This window comes from Canis aureus, chromosome 10 (genome assembly GCF_053574225.1).
Source record: "Canis aureus isolate CA01 chromosome 10, VMU_Caureus_v.1.0, whole genome shotgun sequence".
Lineage (NCBI taxonomy): Eukaryota > Metazoa > Chordata > Mammalia > Carnivora > Canidae > Canis > Canis aureus.
The window spans coordinates 57,192,393-57,213,132 of record NC_135620.1 but is presented as its reverse complement, the minus strand read 5'-3'; the positions used below and the strand labels follow the sequence as shown (position 1 = coordinate 57,213,132).

The following is a 20,740-nucleotide window of genomic DNA, read 5'->3' as shown; positions in this document are numbered from 1 at the left end:
TGGTAGGCACTGTGACCTATCACCCGATTGAATCCTTTCCACCTGGGAAAGGATGTCAGCATGTAGTGGCTAAAAACATAGGGGCTGGCATCTCCCGGAGGGATTCTGATCCTACCTCTGCTGAGCAGGGACTGTAGGACCTCAGAGCCAGGGGCTGAATCTCTCTTAGCTTCTGTTCCCATGGTGGCAGCGCACTGGGGCGCTCACACCACCACCCCTGTAGGGGTGCTGTGAGCATGCAATGGCAAAGATCCTTAAAGGGGAGCATCTGACAGCTAGTACTGTTCTCCACAGCACAGCAATTATGATAGTGCCCAGGTTCATTTTCTGACCCCCAGCTTCTAGAAGGAGCCAACTGAAACTCAGATAGGGTAAGTAACTTGCCTGAGGTCACATAGTTCAGCGAGTTCCGCAGATGAGGGATCTCCAGACTTCAGGACCAAGCATCCTTTCCTCTGTTCCACGGGGGATCCAAGGAGGCACACAATGTCTCAAACATCAAGTCATTTAAAATCTCATTTGTCGGGTGAAGAAAAGGTTTTTATAAAGGTCTGTGCGATGGCCATTCCCTAGCGCCTCAGGCACATTAATCGCCTCTGCCTCTCTGAGCAGGAAAAGGGGGCAATATTTTGTCCTTCCTGCTGTTGTTCTGGGCCCTCACATCCCAGGACATCGAGTGATCTTTCCCTCTGTTCTGTGCTTTCCCAGCTGCTACAGATGTTCTATCGACAGCAGGAGGAGATCCGAAGGCTCCGGGAGCTATTGACTCAGCGCGAGGTCCAAGCCAAACAGTTGGAACTGGAGGTCAAAAACTCTCGGATGAACTCAGAGAGGTTCTGAGCAGAGATCTCTGCTCTCCCCGCCCTCAGGGACACCACTCGGCTCCATGGGGAGGTCCAGAACCAAACCACAAGTCCCCCAAGAACAACCACTATTTCTATATTTTTTACCAGAAAACGAAAAACTCTCGGTTGCTGAAAGATTCCAGTGGGGGGATGTGGTGCCCTTTTTCTAATCGCCTTCTCAAAACAATGGTGTCTGAATTGACTCTTTTTAGACAATAACTTGCCTTCCGTTTAATTCTGTCTTTAAGGGTCTACAGTGAGCTATTACTTCTCAAGGGAAAGAGCACTGTATAAAGTTAGAGCTGGAGGGACCCGAGAGGGGGACCTGCCTGTGATTCGCAAGCTGTGGTCCACAGAATGGGAGAAAGCCTCAGCAGGAGGGCCGTGGCCCCCCTCCACCCCGTTCCAACCAGATAGCGCCCCTTCTTCCCGATTTATATATTGGCTTCTGTGGAATGCATAATGCTGCTTCTGAGAAAACATTTAGAAGTTTGGAAAACCAACGATCTGGCCCAACTTCTTCATTTTACAGGTGGACAAACTGAGGCCCAGAGAGAGACAAGTGATCAAGGTCCTCAGAGGGTTCGTGGCAGGGCGGGGTCAAGCTTCTGGTCTGCTGGGTCTGTCTTTCGGCTGTTTCTGGGCTGATGCAGCTCTCAGCCCATGTGGCAGGAATCCCTTTGTTCCGGCTGGGCCCCTGACTTGCTCAGTTTCCCATATGAACCCAGTCACAATTTCTCCATATGAACCTGGGGACCCTGGGGTGTGCTGCCCTCTACAGGATCTGCCACCAGAGACAAGAAACCTTGGCATTGACCTGAGGAAAACTATCTGTAGGGTGATGATCTGGGTCTGCCGAAGGAACTCACATGACATTGGTGAACGGGCAGAGAAAATTTAACTGTGGGGAAATAAGTCAAGCTTTGGCCCAATGCTAGAACACAGATAGGAGGCCAAAACCATCCTCTCTTCAACCAGAATCAGCCAAATGTGGGCAGACACCATCCCTTATGTGGGGGAGCAGACATCAGAGTGGTGCCCATGACCACTGACTGCCACCACCAAAGCCCTCAGGCCACAGAGCCTGCCCGCTCCAGAGGATATAGGCAGATTTCGGTTCAGGAAGAAGGGAGCCTCAACCCTGCAGTGTGCCAGCAGAGCCTTCTGGAGAGGGATGACTGCACTAGGCAAGGAGGTAGGGCCAGATAACCCTGAAGTTCCCCTTCTAGCCTGAGAGTTTTTACGTGTCCCTCCTTTGTGAATCTGTGTTCTGAGCCCATTCTCTAAAGTTCTTTCTCAGTGGTCCATACAGCAGCCCAGCTGAGATGGAGAATGTTGGAAATTGAATGTGCCCCTCCTGACTGAGGAGGTACAGTCGATGAGTTTTGCCCACTGCACAGGCCAACACTGGAGCTAAGATGGCATCTGGAGGAGGCCACCTATCCTGGGAGATTTCAACCCAGGCTGTACATTAGAGTCCTCCTAAGAGTGTTCGAGAAATACAGATGCCCACACCCAACTCCAGACCAGTCGAAGCTGAATCTCCTGAGTGGGGCCTGGCTTTGTGCATGTTGTTATAAGTTCCCAGGTCATTCTGCAATACGGTGGGGATGGAGAGCCACTGGGTCAGCCCATCTGTACCCATCTGCAGTAAAGATGAGGACAGTGAGCATCAGACAAGCTCTAGGACTCCAACTCCATTCCAGGTTGGAAGCATCAACCCATGTCTCTCTGGGACCCCTGGCTACAACTCAATGATGGCTCTGTGCCCCTGAGTGCCCCCTCCCCTAACCGTGGCTTGGTTCCCTTGTCTGCCTACACATGCTAGATGCCCAGATTCCCTAGCTTGTTTACTTAGTCAGTGGGACTCACCAAAGGCCAAAGACCAAATCCCAGGTGTTGTGAGGGAAGCAGAGCTCCCCTGGGTGGGGTTACCTTTCCCACCTGATTTGTGGCCAGCACTTCACAGTTTACAAAGCCCTCCCACCTCCACTCACTGGCACATCCAACTCTAATTCCAACGTGGGCCGGGCAGGCGTTATCCCCAGGGTCAGAATAATGACAGTATCCCCATGTCATTCTCAGAGAATGAAGAAGTATCATGCCCACAGGCACTGGCTGCAGAGAGCTGGAGGTGGGGCTGAGTCTGGGGAGCATCCCCCAGTGCCTCCTCTGCACATAACCTTCTGGAACTCTCCTGACCCCTACTGGACCCAGACATCATGCTCAAAAACAATGTGAAGGCATCTGTGAACAAACTTGTTTTTTGGGTTTGCTTTTTTTAAAACGAATAAATTATTTAAATTATTTCACAGCAAGGGAGAGGGATAGTAATTTTTAACAAATATTTTTTTAAGCCATTTTTTTAATTGCATTTTTTGTTTATGTTCTTGACTGATGAAGTAGAACTTGCCCAGCATCTGCAGGGCCAGGCCCTCACACTCCGGGCAAGCAGAATGTGCGCTCATCTCTTTACTCCATACCCTGGGAGCCCCCCGACTGTTGACTCAGGAACTTTCTGAGAATGAAGATAGCACTGGGAGATGAGCATTGGGGCGTATCCACCTTAGCGCTACTATAAATGTTCTTCCTGGAATAAGATTTAAGATTGTATCATAGAAGGAAGAAGGAAATCAAAAATAAAATAAATCTATGCTTTTAATATGAAACCGGGCCTAAAATAGTTTGTTTTAATGTTGTTTCTGAAATTCCCTTTACCTTTGTAAAAAAAAAAAAAAAAAAAGGAAAAGAAAATAAAAAAGAAATAAAAGTGAAAATAAATACATGTGAAATCTTGCACATGTATCCAACAATAATAAACAACATCTGCCTAGACATTTTAATACCTGGAGCTTTCCTTTTCTTGATTTGTTCCACAGATACTAAATGAGTATCTAACTTTTTTGGGCCAGAGACCAGGCTGGGAAACAGATAAAACAGATTTTGTCCCTGCCCTCTGAAGTTTTCAGTCATGGTTGGAAGGAAGACAAGGGCCAGGATAGGGGAAGTGTGGGTTGCTCTGGGAGAAGCAAGGAAAGCTTCCTGGAGGAGGTAATATTTAGGCAGACACCTGAAGGATAAATAGAAGTAAGCAGGGCAAGGGTATTTAAGGAAAAGAGGTTTCAAGCAGAGAAAACCTACTATTCCATGGTCTGGAAACAAGCAAAAGATAGAGCATAGACAGGGCAGGGATCAAAGGTATTAAGAGCTTAGGATAGGATAGGTACTGAGAATTTTTTTCCTAACTTTATTGGCATATGATTGAAAATGTTGCATATATTTAGATTATACGTGATTTTTAAAGGTGTACGATGTGATGATTTAATATATGTATACCTTGTGAAATGATTACCACCATCAAGTTAATCAACACATCTATTATTTCACATAGTGTGTAGGGAGAACACTTGAGATCTACACTCAACCAATTTCAAGTACACAGTACAGTATTATTAACTATACTCGCCATCCCATACATTAGATCTCCAGAACTTAGACTCTTACAACTCAAAGTTTGTACCCTTTTCTCCCACCCACCAGCCCCTGGAAACCTCCATTCTACTCTGTTGCTGGGAGTTCAACTGCTTTTTGGTCTTTGTTTTCTTGGGATTCCACATGTAAGTGAAACCAAACAGTATTTGTTTTTCGCTGCCTGGCCTATTTCACTTCGCAAAAAGTCTTCCAAGCTCATCCATGTGGCGAACGGCAGGCTTTCCTTTTTTAGGTCTGAATAACATTTCCCTGTTTATACACACACACACAGCACATCTTTATCCATTCATTCATGGAAGCACACTGGTTGTTTCCACGTCTTGGCTATAGTGAATAAATGCTGCAACGCACCCAGGATGAAGTATCTCTCCCAGAGAGAAGAGAAGGGAGATTGCTAGTCATACGGTAGCTCTAGTTTTTATTTTTTGAGGAAACCCCATAGTGTGTTCCTTGTTCGCTGAATGTACTAATTTGTTTGGTGGACTCTGGAGACTTGGCCTGGGGCGGCTGCAGTTTCCAGGGTGATTCTGGCAATTGCGGGAATGGTGGCTTCTGCCGGGAACAGGGCAGAGAGAACAAAGGCAAAGTAAAAGGTGGAGGTAGTGCACAGCACGCCGGGGGCCGCAGGTTCCGGAATCGCGTGCCCAGGGCCGCAGCCTCCGGAGCCCCGTGCCCAGGGCCGCAGCCTCCCGGGTCCCGTGCGCAGGGCCGCAGCCTCCGGAGTCCCGTGCGCAGGGCCGCAGCCTCCGGAGCCCCGTGCCCAGGGCCGCAGCCTCCCGGGCCCCGTGCGCAGGGCCGCAGCCTCCCGGGCCCCGTGCGCAGGGCCGCAGCCTCCCGGGCCCCGTGCGCAGGGCCGCAGCCTCCGGAGCCCCGTGCGCAGGGCCGCAGCCTCCCGGGCCCCGTGCGCAGGGCCGCAGCCTCCCGGGTCCGGTGCGCAGGGCCGCAGCCTCCCGGGCCCCGTGCGCAGGGCCGCAGCCTCCGGAGCCCCGTGCGCAGGGCCGCAGCCTCCCGGGCCCCGTGCGCAGGGCCGCAGCCTCCCGGGCCCCGTGCGCAGGGCCGCAGCCTCCCGGGCCCCGTGCACTCGCATCCCCGGGCGCGAAGCCCGTCTCGCTTCAGTCGGCCCGGCCCGGCCGGGGCGAGCCCCATTCCTGCGGCGGCCGCCGATGCCGCTGGGGCGGGCGGGGCGGGGGCGCACCCCGCGGGGCCGCAGGGCGCCCAGGCCGCCGCTCCCCGGGCCGGGCGCGCGCCGCCGTCCTTCCTGGGGGAGCAGGGCCGCCCCCGGGGCCGCCCCGCCCCGCCCCGCCCCGCCCCGCCGCCCGGTTTCGATTCTCGGCGGGAGCCCCTCCCCCGGCCCGCGGCCGCCCGGCTCCCGGGGCTGCATGGCGGGCGCAGGGGTGCCGAGCGGGACGCGCGGGGGCCCCGGCCCCGCGCAGCGCGACGACCCGAGCGGCTGGCACTGCCCGGAGCACGGCGACCGCGTGGCCGAGCTCTTCTGTCGCCGCTGCCGCCGCTGCGTGTGCGCGCTCTGCCCGGTGCTCGGCGCGCACCGCGGCCACCAGGTGGTCCTGGCGCGGGAAGAGGCGGCCCACGTGCAGGTGGGCACGCGGGCGGCGCGCGGGGGGCCTAACGGGCGGGGAGGAGCGTGCCGGGCCGGCAGTCGGTTTGCGGGCGGGCTCCGAGCCGCTCGGCGGCCCCCGTCGTTGCGAACCAGCAGCCAAGCTTCAGAAGAGGTGGGTTTGGGAGAGAGAACCGGGGCGCCCCCCGCCCCCCGCCCCGCCGACCGCAGATGGCCTTGACCTCGCCGCGGCCGGTGCACCGCACCGCTTGGGCTCGAAGGTCAGCCTTGAACGGACAGCTCTGGTTTTCTCTTCCCGGGGTTCAGAGTCAGGGGCTGGGTGGGGACGGCTTGATTGACTCCGACCACCCACTCGGCCCTTCCCCTCCACCCATCCATCCCCTCCACGCCAGGTCCCATCCCACGCACTTAACAGCCTGGTGGGGAGCTGTGACAGCCATTTTATTGATAAGAAAAGGAAGGCTCTGGAAGCTGAGCCTGGCTTGACTCCAGGACTCTACAGCTGGCCCTCCTCACCTGTTCATAATCCTAATAAAGGTCAGGGGCTCCAGACCCCTGTTCCAGCCTTGGGGGCAACTTGTGTGGCTCCGGTCAAACCCGTCTGCCTCCCTGGGATGGACAGGCCCAACCGTCGTCTCTGACAGCTGATTCCATCACTTCCTCCTCCAAGAAGTCGGCTGTGATTAATGACCTTTCTCTTCACCTTGTGACACCCTTGGAGCTCCAGGATGATAATGTGCCCTGTGGGGTTGGTCCAATTGGTGGAGTCCTGGGTTTAAGTCCTGCCCCTGCCTCCAAGGTCTTCCTTTTCTTATTTATATAACGGTTGTGATAATAATAGGCTGTTTCCAGAGATAAGGTGGCTGCTTTCCAGAGATGGTAGGGCTTGGTTGTCTCATAAGCAGGTCCACTCGCCTGCCTACCTGCCTGTGTACCACACACCAGCTATTCGCCTATCATCATCCTTCCATCCACTCATCAAACATCCGTTCAGCACATACCTTGTACCATGAATTAACAAGTAGACCAAATCTGATCTGGGGGAGTTCCCTGGCTGGTGGGGTGAGAACAAATGGTGACAATACAACGTGACAAGTATTGTAATTGGGAAGCTGGAGAGAAGACAATATGAGGTAGGAATAGGGAGACTAGGAAGACTTCCTGGAGGAGGCCATTGGAACTGTCCTTGAAGGATGAGTAGGATATTACCAGGTCTAGCATGACAGGAGAAGCACCCTGGGCCTGGACTCTCTTTGGGTGATGGCCAGCAGCTAGACTTGAAGTGTTAGAAATCACAGTGGGGTGAGTATGTGCTCCTGGAATTTGAGCTTGTGGCTTATACTTGGGTTATCATTGTGTCCCCATCCCCACCCACCACCTAGACTACAACCACACACAGTAGCAAATGCTTGTTGGTTGTTAAAATAACAGTAAGAACTTTGTCTGTTGAGTACTTACTCTCTGCCGAGCGCTATACCAAGCACTCTGTGGACTTGTCATTCTCTATAGCAACACTCTGGGGTTATCTCCATGTTTATAGCTGAGGAAACAGGCTTTTTTTTTTTTTTTTTTAAGATTTTATTTATTCATGAGAGGCACAGAGAGAGAGAGAGAGGCAGAGACACAGGCAGAGGGAGAAGCAGGCCCCATCCAGGGAGCCCAATGTGGGACTGGATCCCCGGTCTCCAGGATCACACCTGGGCTGAAGGCGGCGCTAAACCACTGAGCCACCCGGGCTGCCCAGGGAACAGGTTTAGAGAGGTGAGATCACTTGCTCAGTTCACATGAAAGGGGAGCCAAGGCTCAGACCTAGGAATCCTTGTGTGACTCTGGGGCTCATGCTCATCACAACTTGCTGGGTGGCCCAGCTCTCCACCTGAAGCTGGCAGCCCTTGGCCATTGTGTTCAACTTAGCAAACACTTCCAGATCACTCCCTGGTCCTGTGGGGGAGCCAGGAATGGAGCAGGCCTGCCCTCAGGAAGCTTTCAGTTGACTGGGCAGCTAGACCTAGGCCCAGCAGCCGACTACAAGTCCAGCCATAAGAAGGTCCAGATAGAGGTGAGGTCAAACCTGTGGGGTCTTAAGAGGGCCACAGAGCACACCTTTGGAAAAATGGCAATCGCAAAACACGGAGATTTGGAAGGAAGCCATCTCAGATGGGAGGGAGAAGGGAGCATGAACCCCCACAAACCTCACACATGCAGGTCTTCTGAACCCCAGTCCAGGCCAAAGAGCCATAGCTCCCTGGAATGTAAGTTCCATGAGGGCAGCCCCTATGACAGGGCCTGGCACATAGTAGGTGCTCAGTTAATACTGACTCTATAAGTGAATGCTCTTCCTCTGTCCCCAAGCTGTTTGCCTTAAGGTCCTATTTGAGAAAATCAGGTCATAAGTGGGATTGTTCGAGAAACCGGGGAGGGGGAGTGCTCCATCAGGGTTTGAAGAATATCTGACGTCGGCCTCTGAGGATCCAAGGGACCCTGGCTCCAGCTCATCCTCCAATTTGTCCCATGACTCTGGGCCAGTCATCTCACCTTGTGAGTCTCAGATATGTCAGATGAAACAAAATGCAGGGGTGGGAGATGACCCCTGGGGTGGCTTGTTATCTCAAAAGTCACAGTATTAAATATTAATTTTTCCTAACTCCTTCACATACAGAAACTCACCCAAGAATGTTTAAAGCAGTTGGAAGCCAAGCAGCAGCAGCAAGTTGGCAACATAACCCAAATAGAAGACGCTGCTGAGAAGCTCAAGGCAAGTGGACATTTCTTCCTTATTCTAGTTGAGATGTCCACACTTCCCCTCGGACACAAGTCTCTCCTCAATGTGTAGCCAAGGGAAAATAAAAGCGTCAAAGGGGCAAATCAGATTTGGTGGGGTTTAGGACTTCCATAATTTAGGGGGCTCTTTTTAAGAAAAAGAACACAAAATCAAGTGTAAGACCATGAAGGGGCCGGGCCACTGGAGCCTGAAAGCTTCTGTTTTGTTAGCTTTATGTGAATCTGCCCGGCACCCTAGTCTTGCCACATAGCGCCTCGTAAAATGGAGGAATGGCCTTTCCTGCCACCATCACCAAGGCCATTCTCTCAGAGGACTAGTTGTCCATCCCCTGCACCCATAGTCACGAGAAACAAAGCAAAACGTGTTTTAAACATGCAGGTAGCTTTTTGGGTTTCACTGCTTTGTCAAAAGAAAGTGAACAGGATATAAATATATTCCATAAGAAAGTACTTTCTTCAGGCTTCTCCATAACAATGTTTATTTAAATGTATTCTTTTGTGGGCTAGGAATGGGAAGTTGGGGCTGACATTATTGTGAGCTGCCACTTGACTAAAAAAGTTGCCGGTCTTTTGGTTCTTTAATTTGAACTGAGCTGGTCCCTCCACCCCCCTCAGTCTCATTGCCCCCTCCTCAAATTGAGGGCTCAGGTGGGATGCCCTCCCAGGGCCTCTCCTCCTGAGGGCTCTATGAACCCTGGAGTGACCCCCACAAGTCAGGCAGAGACTGGCTCTGATTGTGGGAGTAGCTGGCACCCAGGACTTCCTGAGGCCAGGCCCACAGCAGAGTGGAGATGCAGATGCCCAGGCCAGGCCACAGAATTGGCCCCCTATTGGCCCAACATCCATTGTCCATGACTGCATGCCCCAGCATGCTGGAGGCAGTTGTGGTGTACACCTGTGGCCCCAGCTTCATTATTAATAGTGTCCCTCATGTCTTCTTTTTTTTTTTTAATACCCTGTCTTTTTTTGTTTTGATTTGTTTTGTTTTGTTTTATTGAAGTTCAGTTTGCCAACATATAGTATAAGAGCACTTCTCTGCGGCTCAGGCAAATACATCAATTTGAAAAGATTCGGGAAGGGACGAGGGAGGTGCTCTGCACTGCAAAGCCAGAAGAACAAAATCGGAATACAGATTCACTGTCTGCAAATCTCTGAGTAGATATGGTTGGGGGGCCCCCAAGGAAAGAATTTAGGGCCTGTGTGCAGAGTCTAAGGGGGTACATTTCAGCTTCATCTAAGGAATGGGACTTTCTTTTACCTTCTCCCCAACTTTTAAACTTTTATTTTGAAATACAGATTCACAGGATGTTGCAAAGGTAGTACAGAGAAGCCTTGTGTACCTTTCACCTAGCTTGCCCCAAGGGTTAGATCTTACCTAACTACAGTGCAATATCAAAACCAGAATTGACAGCGTGGGTATATAATTCTACGTCAATTTGTCATATTCGGGTAATAGGCGCTGCTACCAAAATACAAAACGATTCCATCACCACCGAGATCTACCTGAGGCATCACCTCTATAGTTACCACCCCCACCCCCACCACCCCACCCCCGCCCAACAGTCCCTAACCCCGGGCGATCACTAATTAGTTCTCTATCTCTATGATTATGGCATTTAAGAATGTCATAAAAATGGAACCATATGGTGTATGACCTTTGAGATTTTTTTCACTCAACATAATGCCCTCCAAGTTGTTTTATGTATCAATAGTTCATTCCTTTGTATTGCTGAATATCCCAGAGTCCAGTAGCACAGATGATGTACCACTTTTTTTTTTTTTTTTTTCAACCTTTCGTCTATTTTAGGACATTTTAGTTGTTTCCAGCTTAGGGCTAATACAAATCTGCTTTGAGCAGTTGTGTACAGGTTTTTGTGTGGACATAGTTTTTATTTCTTGGGATAAATGCCGAGTGCTGATTGTAGGTTATATGGAGCTGTATGTTTAGTTTTTTAAGAAACTGCCAAACACATTTTGCAGAGTGACTGTGCCATTTTACCTTCCCACCAGCAACTTAATGAGAGATCCAGTTTCTCCTCTTCCTTGCCAACATTCAGTATTTGCACAAGTTTGTGTTTTAGCCATTTTGGTAGGTGTGCAGTGATACCTCATCATGGCCTTCATTTGCATTTCCCCAGTGGCTAGTGAGGTGGAGCGTCTTCTCATGTGCTTAGGGGCCACCTGTCCATCCTCTTTGGTGAGAAGTCTCCTCGTGTTAGTTTTGTTTTGTTTTGTTTGTTTTTATCACTTCCAGATCGGTTTATTTTTTTTTTTTACTGCTGAGTTTGGAGAATTGTCTGTATATTCCAGATAGGAGTCCTTTGTCAGATATGTGGTTTATGAATATTTTCTCCCAGTCTGGGGCTTGTCATTTCATTGTCTTCACAGAGGATTTTGCAGAGTGAAAGTTTTTAATTTTGAAGAAGTTCCAGTTTATCCATTTTTTTTTTCTTTTATGGATTATGCTCTTGGTCTCGTTCATGACTGAGAGCTCTTTGTCTAACCCTAGACCTCAATGATTTCCTCCTTTTTTTTTTCCTGAAGTTTTATAATTTTACATTTTACATTGAAGTCCATGATTCCTGTTAATTTTTTATATAAGTTGTGAGATTTAGCTCAAGTTCTGTTTTTTTTTTCCCCTGAGGATATCTAATTGCTCCAACACTATTTATTGAAAGACTGTGCTTTCTCCTTTGAATTGCTTTTGTCAAAAAATCAATTGGCCATACTTGGGTGGGGCTATTTCTGGGTTCTCTATTCAGTTCCATCGATCTATGAGTCTATCCCTCTACTATTATCACATGGTCTTGATTGTTATAAGTGAGAGTGAGCCCTGAAGTAATTGATGCCTCTCTCTTTTTCAAAATTCTTTTAGCTATTCCAGTTCCTTTTGCCTTTCTGTTTAAATCTTAGAAGGATCTTGTCTATAATCTCTACAACTTTGTTGGGATTCCAGTAACATTGTATTCAGCATGTATATCAAACTAGAGAGAATGGACATCTTTACTGTGTTATCTTTGCACCCGCGAACACATATCTCTTCATTTATTTAGATTTTTGTTTTCTTTCATTACCATTTTGTAGTTTTCAGCGTGCAAATCCTGCACATGGTTTATTAGACTTACAGCTCAGTGAACCTAGGAAGGTGCTAAGAAGAATGAAGTTAGTGGTCAGCATTTTAAAGATTATTTATTTATTTGTTATTTGACAGAAAGAGTGAGAGAGCACAAGCAGGGGGAGCAGCAGAGGGAGAAGCAGACTCCCTGCTGAACAGGGAGCCCCCCACAGGGCTCAGTCTCAGGACCAGGATCATGAGCTGAGTCAAAGGCAGATGCTCAGCCGACTGAGCCACTCAAGCGCCCCGGCAGTCAGTGTTTTAAAGCTGTGACTGATTCATTGGTTGACTGGTTGATCTGTATAAAAATTTTTTTAAAGATTTTATTTATTTATTCATAGACACAGAGAGGCAGAGACACAGGCTTCATGCAGGGAGCCTGATATGGGACTCCATCCCGGGTCTCCAGGATCACACCCCAGGCTGCAGGCGGTGCCAAACCCCTGCGCCACCGGGACTGCCCTGTATAAAAATTAAAAAAAAAAAAAAAAAAAAAAAAAGGAGGATCCCTGGGTGGCTCAATGGTTTAGCGCCTGCCTTTGACCCAGGGCGTGATCCTGGAGCCCCGGGATCGAGTCCTGCGTCGGGCTCCCGGCATGGATCCTGCTTCTCCTTCCGCCGGTGTCTCTGCCTCTCTCTCTCTCTTTCTATGTCTATTGTAAATAAATAAATAAAATCTTTTAAAAAAATAAAATAAAAATTTAGATGTGGAGAAGTAGGAAGATTTGGCCTTTGAAGGCCTACACTCCCACATGGGAGCTTTATGGTTTCAGGTATTTAACATTTAGGTGTTTAGTCCATTTTGAATTTATTTTTGTGTATGATGTAACAAAGTGGTCCAATTTCATTCTTTGGGACATAGCTCTCCAGTTTTCCCAACACCATTTGTTGAAGAAACTGTTTTTTCCCCATTGCATATTCTTGCCTCCTTTGTCAGAGATTAATTAACCATATAATTTAGGGTTTATTTCTGAGCTCTCTATTCTGTTCCACTAATATATATGTCTATTTCTGTCCCAGTACCATACTGTTTTCATTACTTCAGCTTTACAGTTTATCTTGAAATCTGGGATTGTGATTCCTCCAGTTTTGTTTCTTTTCCAAAATTGCTTTGGTTCTTTGGGGTCTTTTGGGTCCACATATGTATACAAATACATAAAGAACTGAGCAGCCCGGGTGGCTCAGCGGTTTAGCACTGCCTTCAGTCCAGGGCCTGATCCTGGAGACCCAGGATCGAGTCCCACATTGGGCTCCCTGCATGGAGCCTGCTTCTCCCTCTGCCTGTGTCTCTGCCTCTCTGTGTGTCTCTCATGAATAAATAAATAAAATTTTTTTAAAAAAATGAAAAAAAACAAATACATAAAGAACTTAAGTCCTCAAAAAACAAAAAATCCAATTAGAAGTCTGCAGAAGACAGGGTGCCTGGGTGGCTCAGTCAGCTAAGCGTCTAACTCTTGGTTTCAGTTCAGGTCATGATCTCAAGATCATGAGATCAAGCCCTACATCGTGGTTTGTGCTCAGTAAGGAGTCTACTGGAGATTCTCTTCCTCTTCCCCTCCCCACAGCCGTGCATGCTTTCTCTCTCAAATAAATAAATAAATCTTTAAAGAAAAGTGGGCAGAGACATAAACAGACATTTCTCCAAAGAAGACATCCAGATGGCCAACAGACACATGAAAAGATGCTCAACATCACTACTCATCAGGAAAATGCAAATCAAAACCACAATGAGGGGCGTCTGGATGGCTCAGTTGGTAGAGCATCTGACTCTTGATCTCAGGGTCATGAATTTGAGCCCCACATTGACTGTGGAGTCTACTTAAGAAAAAAGAAGAAATGCCGACAGTGAGATACCATCTCAGACCTGTCAGAATGGCTAAAAAACACAAGAAACAGTAAATGTTGGCGAGGATGTGGAGGAAAAGGAACCCTTGTATACTGTTGGTGGGAATGAAAACTGGTGTAGCCACTCTGGAAAACAGTCTGGAGGTTCCTCAAAAAATTAAAAATAGAATTACCATATGATCCTGTAATTCCACTACTGGGTCTTTACTTAAAGAATATGAGAACACTAATTCAAAAAAGATTCATGCATCTCTATGTTTATTGTTTATTTATAATACCCAAGATATGGAAGCCACCCAAGTTCCATCAACTGATGAATGGATAAAAATGTGCTATATATATATATATATATATATATATATATATATACACACACACACACACACATAAACACACACACAAGGAATATTATTCACCCATAAAAAAAACAATGAAATCTTGCCATTTGCAACAACATGAATGGATTTAGAAGGTATAATGCTAAGTGAAATAAGTCAGAGAAAGACAAATACTGTATGATTTCACTCATATGTGGCATTTAAGAAACAAAGAAAAAGACAAACCAAGTAACAGACTGCTACCTATAGACAACAAACTGGTGGTTGCCAGAGGGGAGGTGGGAGAGGGGGATGGGTAAACTAGGTGAAGGGGATTTTTTTTTTTTTAAAGATGTTATTTATTTATTCATGAGAGAGAGAGAGGAGAGAGAAAGGCAGAGAGCCTCATGTGGGACTTGATCCGACGACTCTAGGATCACACCCTGGGCCGAAGGCGGCGCCAAACCGCTGTGCCACCCAGGGATCCCCCGGTGAAGGGGATTAAGAGTACACTTACTGTGATGAGCACTGAGTAGTGTGTGGGATTGTTGAAGCATTATATTGTACACCCAAGACTAATATAACCCCATATGTTAATTATATTGGAATTTCTTTAAAATTCAGCCATACTTCAAGCTAACCACTGGTCACATTTTAAGGTTTTTTTCCCCGTACGTGTATATGCTTTCATATAGTTTGAGACATACTCTCTATACACTCTATTATCATGTCCCCACTTTGTCAGTGAGACATGATGGCTCGTTTCCTTCTGTGATTTGTCGTTTGTATCATCATCTTGTCTTCAGTAGGTGTTTTCCATGGTGTTCTGTATGCCCTGGGTTGTGAGAGCACCTCTTCAGAGAGCCCTGTGGCTGGAGCATCTGCAGGGTACTCTGTCCGTTTCAGTAGTTCCAGAATTGTTTTAATATGAATTTTTCAGTTTTGGGGTCCCATGAACTCGGATTTGAATTCTTCTTGATATAAGCTTGCTCTTTGATTTGTTTTGCTGGTGACTCTCTTTTGCCCATGACCCCTGATGGTTGACAAGATTCCTTGCCCCTTTCCCAAGCCAGTGGGTGGAGTTTTTCCTGTTCCTGCTTCGTGGATAAAGCAGCTTTCTGTGCACCTGGGTGCAGGTGGCAGGCGCCCAGACAGCCAGGCCTCCAGTGTGTGTGGCTGTCACATGTGGTCATTCTGCTCAGCCTCTGCACGGCTCTGACAGAAAGTTCCCTCTTTGTTTTGGGCAACTAAGGCTTTCTGCTTTTTGTTGTCTGTTTGCGGGTTTGCTTTTTGTTTTTGAACTTGGTCATATAATTTAAAAGTTTGCTCATTTCAGCAGCGTTTCGATTGTTTGAACGAGGAAGGGAGATTTCTCACATCAGCTCCTTCTTCCTTATTGACCAAAACTATATGTTGCTTTATATATGAGGTTTTTGTTGTTGCTTAAGATCATAACACTTCCCTGTGTCATTAAAAGTTATTTATTGGGATGCCTGGGTGACTCAGCGATTGAGCATCTACCTTCAGCTCAGGGCGTGATCCTGGAGTCCCGGATCGAGTCCCACATCGGGCTCCCCGCAGGGAGCGTGCTTCTTTCTCTGCCATTGTTTTTACCTCTCTCTCTCTCCTCTGTCTCTTATGAATAAAAAAATAAAATATTTAAATAAAAGAAGTTCTTTATCAATGTCAGTGTTAGAGACTGTATATTCCATAATACGGATCTACCATGATTAAGCCATTTTCTTAAAGTTGAACATTTGAATCATTTCCAGGTTTTCACTAACATAAAATAACCCTGCAGTGAACATTTTTTATTCATTCTCTTTGGATACACTCCTAGAAGTGATTCATCTGGTTAATGGGCACAAATGTTTAGGACTCTCATGCGTTCTGCTGAACTATGACTGTTGTACTTGTGGCAGACAGGTCAGGGGCAACCATGCTGTTCCGTATTTGCTTATGTAGGGACATTACTAGGGAAAAGGTCATTTACCTGAAAATTAATCCATAAGACACCTTTGTAAGCAAACAAAAACCAATTAAAGTTCATACATGGTCCAAAGTCCACTATTCAGAAACCAACGAACAAGGCCTAACCAACCATTCTTTCCAGAGAACGATCAAGAAGCCCTTGGTTGGTCAAGAATCCCCAAACAACACCCATTAAATAACTTTTTCCAATATTCTTGTTGATAGGCTGTTTGCTTCCCAATCAGGGCTCCTCAGAGAGCCATGACGTACAGGTGGACAGAAAACTCCACACTCAGGTGCTACCCTAACTCAGACAAGGATGAGGTGCCAGGGTAGCAGAGGGGTTACATTCTCCTTTCTAAATCTTCCCACTTCTGCAGGGAGCTTTTGGTACTTTTATAAGTGGGGAAAAATTATATAAATACATATACTATAGAAATACATATACGGATAAGTTTGGCTACTGTCTGTCGAATCCGGACCCAGGTAGGGGGTTAGGATGTGCCTAGGCTGTCGGAGCTGAAGGGCCCTTGGAGATGGGGTCACCCAGGAAGAGAAGTGACTCATCACTGGTCCCATAAAAAGGCAGAGGTGGATCTGGGACCACAGCTCTATCCATCAGGGCCCACCCAGGAAGACAGAGGCCATTTTGAGGGTTTGGGACAGAGGCAGTGAATGTGGGGAGTGGTGACACAGCATGGGGGAGGCTTCAGAGAAGCCAGCCCAGGGGGGTGGGGGCAGCGAGGCAGTAGCTGGATCAGGAGGCACGTTTGCCCCCAGCCTGCCTAGATAAGGGAGGAGGTGAGACGGCCAAGAGCAGGGGCGGGGGCCACCTCGGGGGGAGCTGGAACCAGAGTGGGCCTGTCCCAGGGGAGCTGGAGGGTAGAAGGGATATGGGGATGCAGTCTCTTTTTTTTTTTTTTAATTTATTTTATTTTATTTTATTTTATTTTATTTTATTTATTTTATTTTATTTTTTTGAGGGGGGATGCAGTCTCTTATAGAGACACTGCCTTGGCTGCCTCGCTTCCCCTCACTTCTCTCTAGTTCCTCCTCCCATTGAGCAGACCCAGCCTGAAGGAGGATCTTGGAAATTCCTGTGCAGCAGTCCGCCCCTCTCCCTACCAAGCAGGCGGGGAGGGGGAAGGGACAGGAAATGGACCTGAGGCGCAGAGGCCTAGCCTGGCAGCCGGGGAGGAAATGAACAGCCTCCTTTCCTGGCTCTGCGCCATGGTCTCCCCGTGACCCACCAGAGCTATAGGGACTGAACCACAGCATCGAGTCAGGGGACCAGTGATGTGACAGCAAGCAGCCTTTGTCCCAAAGTGGGAAAAGGAAGATGAGGGCTCAGCCAGGCCGTGCTGCTGTTGACGCTGGCGATGCCTCCCTCCAGGGCCCTGGGCCCACGTGGGCTCCCATAGCAGCCGGCACGCTGTGAACCAAATCCCCCGCCGTCCCACCAGTGACTTTGTCGCTGCCCCAAGTTCTTTCTGTCCCCAGTCCCTAACCTTTTACACTGGACTGTCCCGGGCCCTCACCCCAGCCCACTCCAGTCTGGGATCCGGTTCCACTTTGAACCAGTGCAGCCCAAACCACCAGACCGCCTACTTCCTTGTTTCATTTTCTCTCCTGTTCTCTCTCTCTCATTCTTTTTAACTGTTTGCATAATCAGTCTCACTGCTTATGTCTTAAGTTTTCTCATGAATGTTTCCAAACAGTTATTCCCAGACTGAGGTGCTGACCACATGTTGTGCCATGAAGTGTATTTGGCACATTCCCCTTTATAAAGTGGAGCTGTGGAAACTACTCGGAGCAGAGCCGGGTCAGGAGACAATAGACCCCTGCTCTCTTGATTTCTAATAGAAAGACATTGCAGGCATTGCCTCTAAAGTGTGTTTCTAAAATAAGAGGTTTTTTTTTTTTTTTTTTTTTTTTTTTTAAGATTTTATTCTCTGACAGAGAGAGAGAGAGAAAGAGAGGCAGAGCACAGGCAGAGGGAGAAGCAGGCCCCATCCAGGGAGCCCGATGTGGGACTTGATCCCGGGTCTCCAGAATCACGCCCTGGGCTGAAGGCGGGCGCTAAACCACTGAGCCACACAGACGTCCCCTAAATCAAGAGTTTGGAACATGTTTTCTTTCCTTCATGTGGTCATTCTGTAGAGACATATTTGTGTCCAAGTTCACAGACCCATAGAAACCATGCTGTAAATGTAGACTAATTCCCAGGCTAGCCCAAAGCCAATTTAACCTGTACTGCACATGGTTGGTGTAAGCTAACCTCAGAACCTAGCCACTGCCTAGAGCGCTGTACAGGAAACAGACTTAGGAACTCATTCCCTAGATCATGCCAAACCACCTGTTCCTGCCCTACTAAAAATAGAATGTGATGTCATGGGGAGCCTGTCCTCTGTGTACCAGGGGCCATTCTGTTGTGGGGGCTGATGTTTCGGCCGAGGAAAGAGCTGGCCTCTGTTTTGCTTTTATTTTTATTTTTTTAAACTTTCTGTTTTATTTTTATTTTTTTTTTAAAGATTTTATTTATTTATTCATGAGAGACACACAGAGAGAGGCAGAGACACAGGCAAAGGGAGAAGCAGGTTCCCTGCAGGGAGCCCAACGTAGGATTTGATCCCGGGACCCCAGGATCACATCCTGAGCCAAAGACAGACGCTCAACCACTGAGCCACCCAGGAGTCCCTGGTTTATTTTTTAATCGTGCTAGTAGTACATGAACACAGGTTCATTTTTTTTTTTTTAATGTTCACAATAGTATATTAGAATATACCAATGTGCAGGTCCTGCACCTCTTCCCAAACATGACCAGAACAGACATATAAATGCCCTTGCAAACATATAGATGCATATACAGGTTTCCCCCACAATCTAAAAATAGTGTTCCTTGAAACCTTTTGTAGGTAGAAAGGGCAAAAAGGAAAGAGCATCCCCGTTTTTTTTTAAAGTTTTAGTCAAGCCACTTCACTTTTAGGAAAGACCTGCATTAATACCTGTTTTCTAACCCAAAGAAACCTGAAGCGGATTTTCACTTTTAGGACAAAAACCATTGCCGTTGCTAATGTAGGTCTTTTGTTTTTTTTTTTTTTTAAAGATTTATTTATTTATTTATGATAGACACAGAAAGAGAGAGAGAGAGGGGCAGAGACACAGGAGGAGGGAGAAGCAGGCTCCATGCCAGGAGCCCGACGTGGGACTCGATCCCGGGACTCCAGGATTGCGCCCTGGGCCAAAGGCAGGCGCTAAACCGCTGAGCCACCCAGGGATCCCCAATGTAGGTCTTTTGTAAATGCAAAGTGGACCACCGTAGACTTTCAGAACGCAGGCATAATTGTATCCGTATACAATTTTTGTTTAGTTATCTTTTACATAAATAGGATCATACTCTATATATTATTTTATAACTTGCTCTTTTTCCTGTGGGGTCTTGGAGAGTTTTTCACGCCAGGGCATATGGATTCATTGCATTCTTCAGCGTGCGTGTGTGGTAAAATATGCATAACATAAAAGTTAGCATTTTGACCATTTTAAGGGTACAACTCAGTGGGACTCATTATATTCACAACATTGTACACTCATAACCACTTTCTGTCTCCAAAAATTTTTTTCACTACCTCAAATATAATCTCTGTAACAACTAAGCAATTACTTCCCTTCCTGCCAGCTCCTGGAAACATCTAATCTACTTCCTGTCTCTGTGAACTGACCTCTTAGAGATATTTCATAAAAGGAAACCATAAAATATTTGTCTTTTTACGTCTGGCTTATTTCACTTAGTGTGACTTAACAGCCAGTCCGTATTGTAGCATGTATTAGAGCACTGCGTTCTTTTTATTTATTTTTTATTTTTTAGATTTATTTATTTCTTTATTAGAGACAGAGAGAGGGAGAGAGAGAGAGGGAGAGAGAGAGACAGGCAGAGGGAGAAGCAGACTCCATGCTGGGAGCCTGACATGGGACTCGATCCCTGATCTTCAGGATCACACCCTGGGCTGAAGGCGGCGCTAAACCACTGAGCCACCCGGGCTGCCCACTGCGTTGTTTTTAATCACTGTTATTTCATTGTAGGAATGTAACATAACATACATAATAAACATATAAACACTTCCCATATTGAAAATTTTGTCCAACTTTATCGCCAACAATGCCGTAGTAAGCATCTTGGTACACAAATGTTCACGCATATGTGAAAAGGTTTTCTAGGATCAATTCCTGTAAGGTGAATTGCTGCATCAAAGGTTATATGCATTGAGACGCTTGGGTGGCTCAATGGCTGAATGCCTGCCTTCAGCTTGGGTCATGATCCGATGGGATCATGGGAATGGGATCGAGTCCCGCATCACGCTCCCCACAGGGGGCCTGCTTCTCCCTCTGCCTATGTCTCTGCCTCTCTCTGTGTCTCTCATGAATAAATAAAATCTTAAAAAAATATATGTGCATTTAAAATTTTGATGTTATCACTGCATAAAAACGCTGCGCCAATAGATACTGTGACCGCAGCGTAAGTGCCTACTCCATGCACCATTCCAGGCTCTGCTATTATTCGTCAGTTAAAATCCTTCCAGGCTGATGGCCAGAAAGTATTTTCTGGCACATTGCTCACTTCCATGACTGTTTGAGAGACCAAGCACCTCTTCATCCAGCTATTGGCGCTTACATGCAGTTGGTCCATTTTCAGTGGAATAATGGAAACATTTCTTTTTTTACTGTATGTGATGGATGATTAGCCTGTGGAGTTTGTTACCTGTCCTGAAGCCATGTTTACAGAACCTTCCCTCTTAGGAAG

At 47.4% G+C, this 20,740-nt stretch overlaps 2 protein-coding genes across 10 annotated transcripts in view; both read left to right on the top strand.

The window, feature by feature from the left end:
- CORO2A (coronin 2A) overlaps positions 1 to 3,514 on the top strand; it is a 54,272-nt gene extending 50,758 nt beyond the window's left edge. For all 9 annotated transcript variants that reach the window (XM_077912654.1, XM_077912651.1, XM_077912658.1 and 6 more), the window contains one exon: positions 709 to 3,514. In XM_077912654.1, coding sequence (XP_077768780.1) covers positions 709 to 840 — 132 coding nt within the window. In that variant the 3' untranslated portion in view covers positions 841 to 3,514. The remainder of the gene's footprint in view (positions 1 to 708) is intronic.
- Positions 3,515 to 5,716: 2,202 nt separating this feature from the next.
- TRIM14 (tripartite motif containing 14) overlaps positions 5,717 to 20,740 on the top strand; it is a 29,786-nt gene continuing 14,762 nt past the window's right edge. The window contains exons 1-2 of the mRNA XM_077912662.1: positions 5,717 to 5,932; positions 8,573 to 8,668. Of these exons, the coding sequence (XP_077768788.1) occupies positions 5,717 to 5,932; positions 8,573 to 8,668 (312 nt within the window). The remainder of the gene's footprint in view (positions 5,933 to 8,572; positions 8,669 to 20,740) is intronic.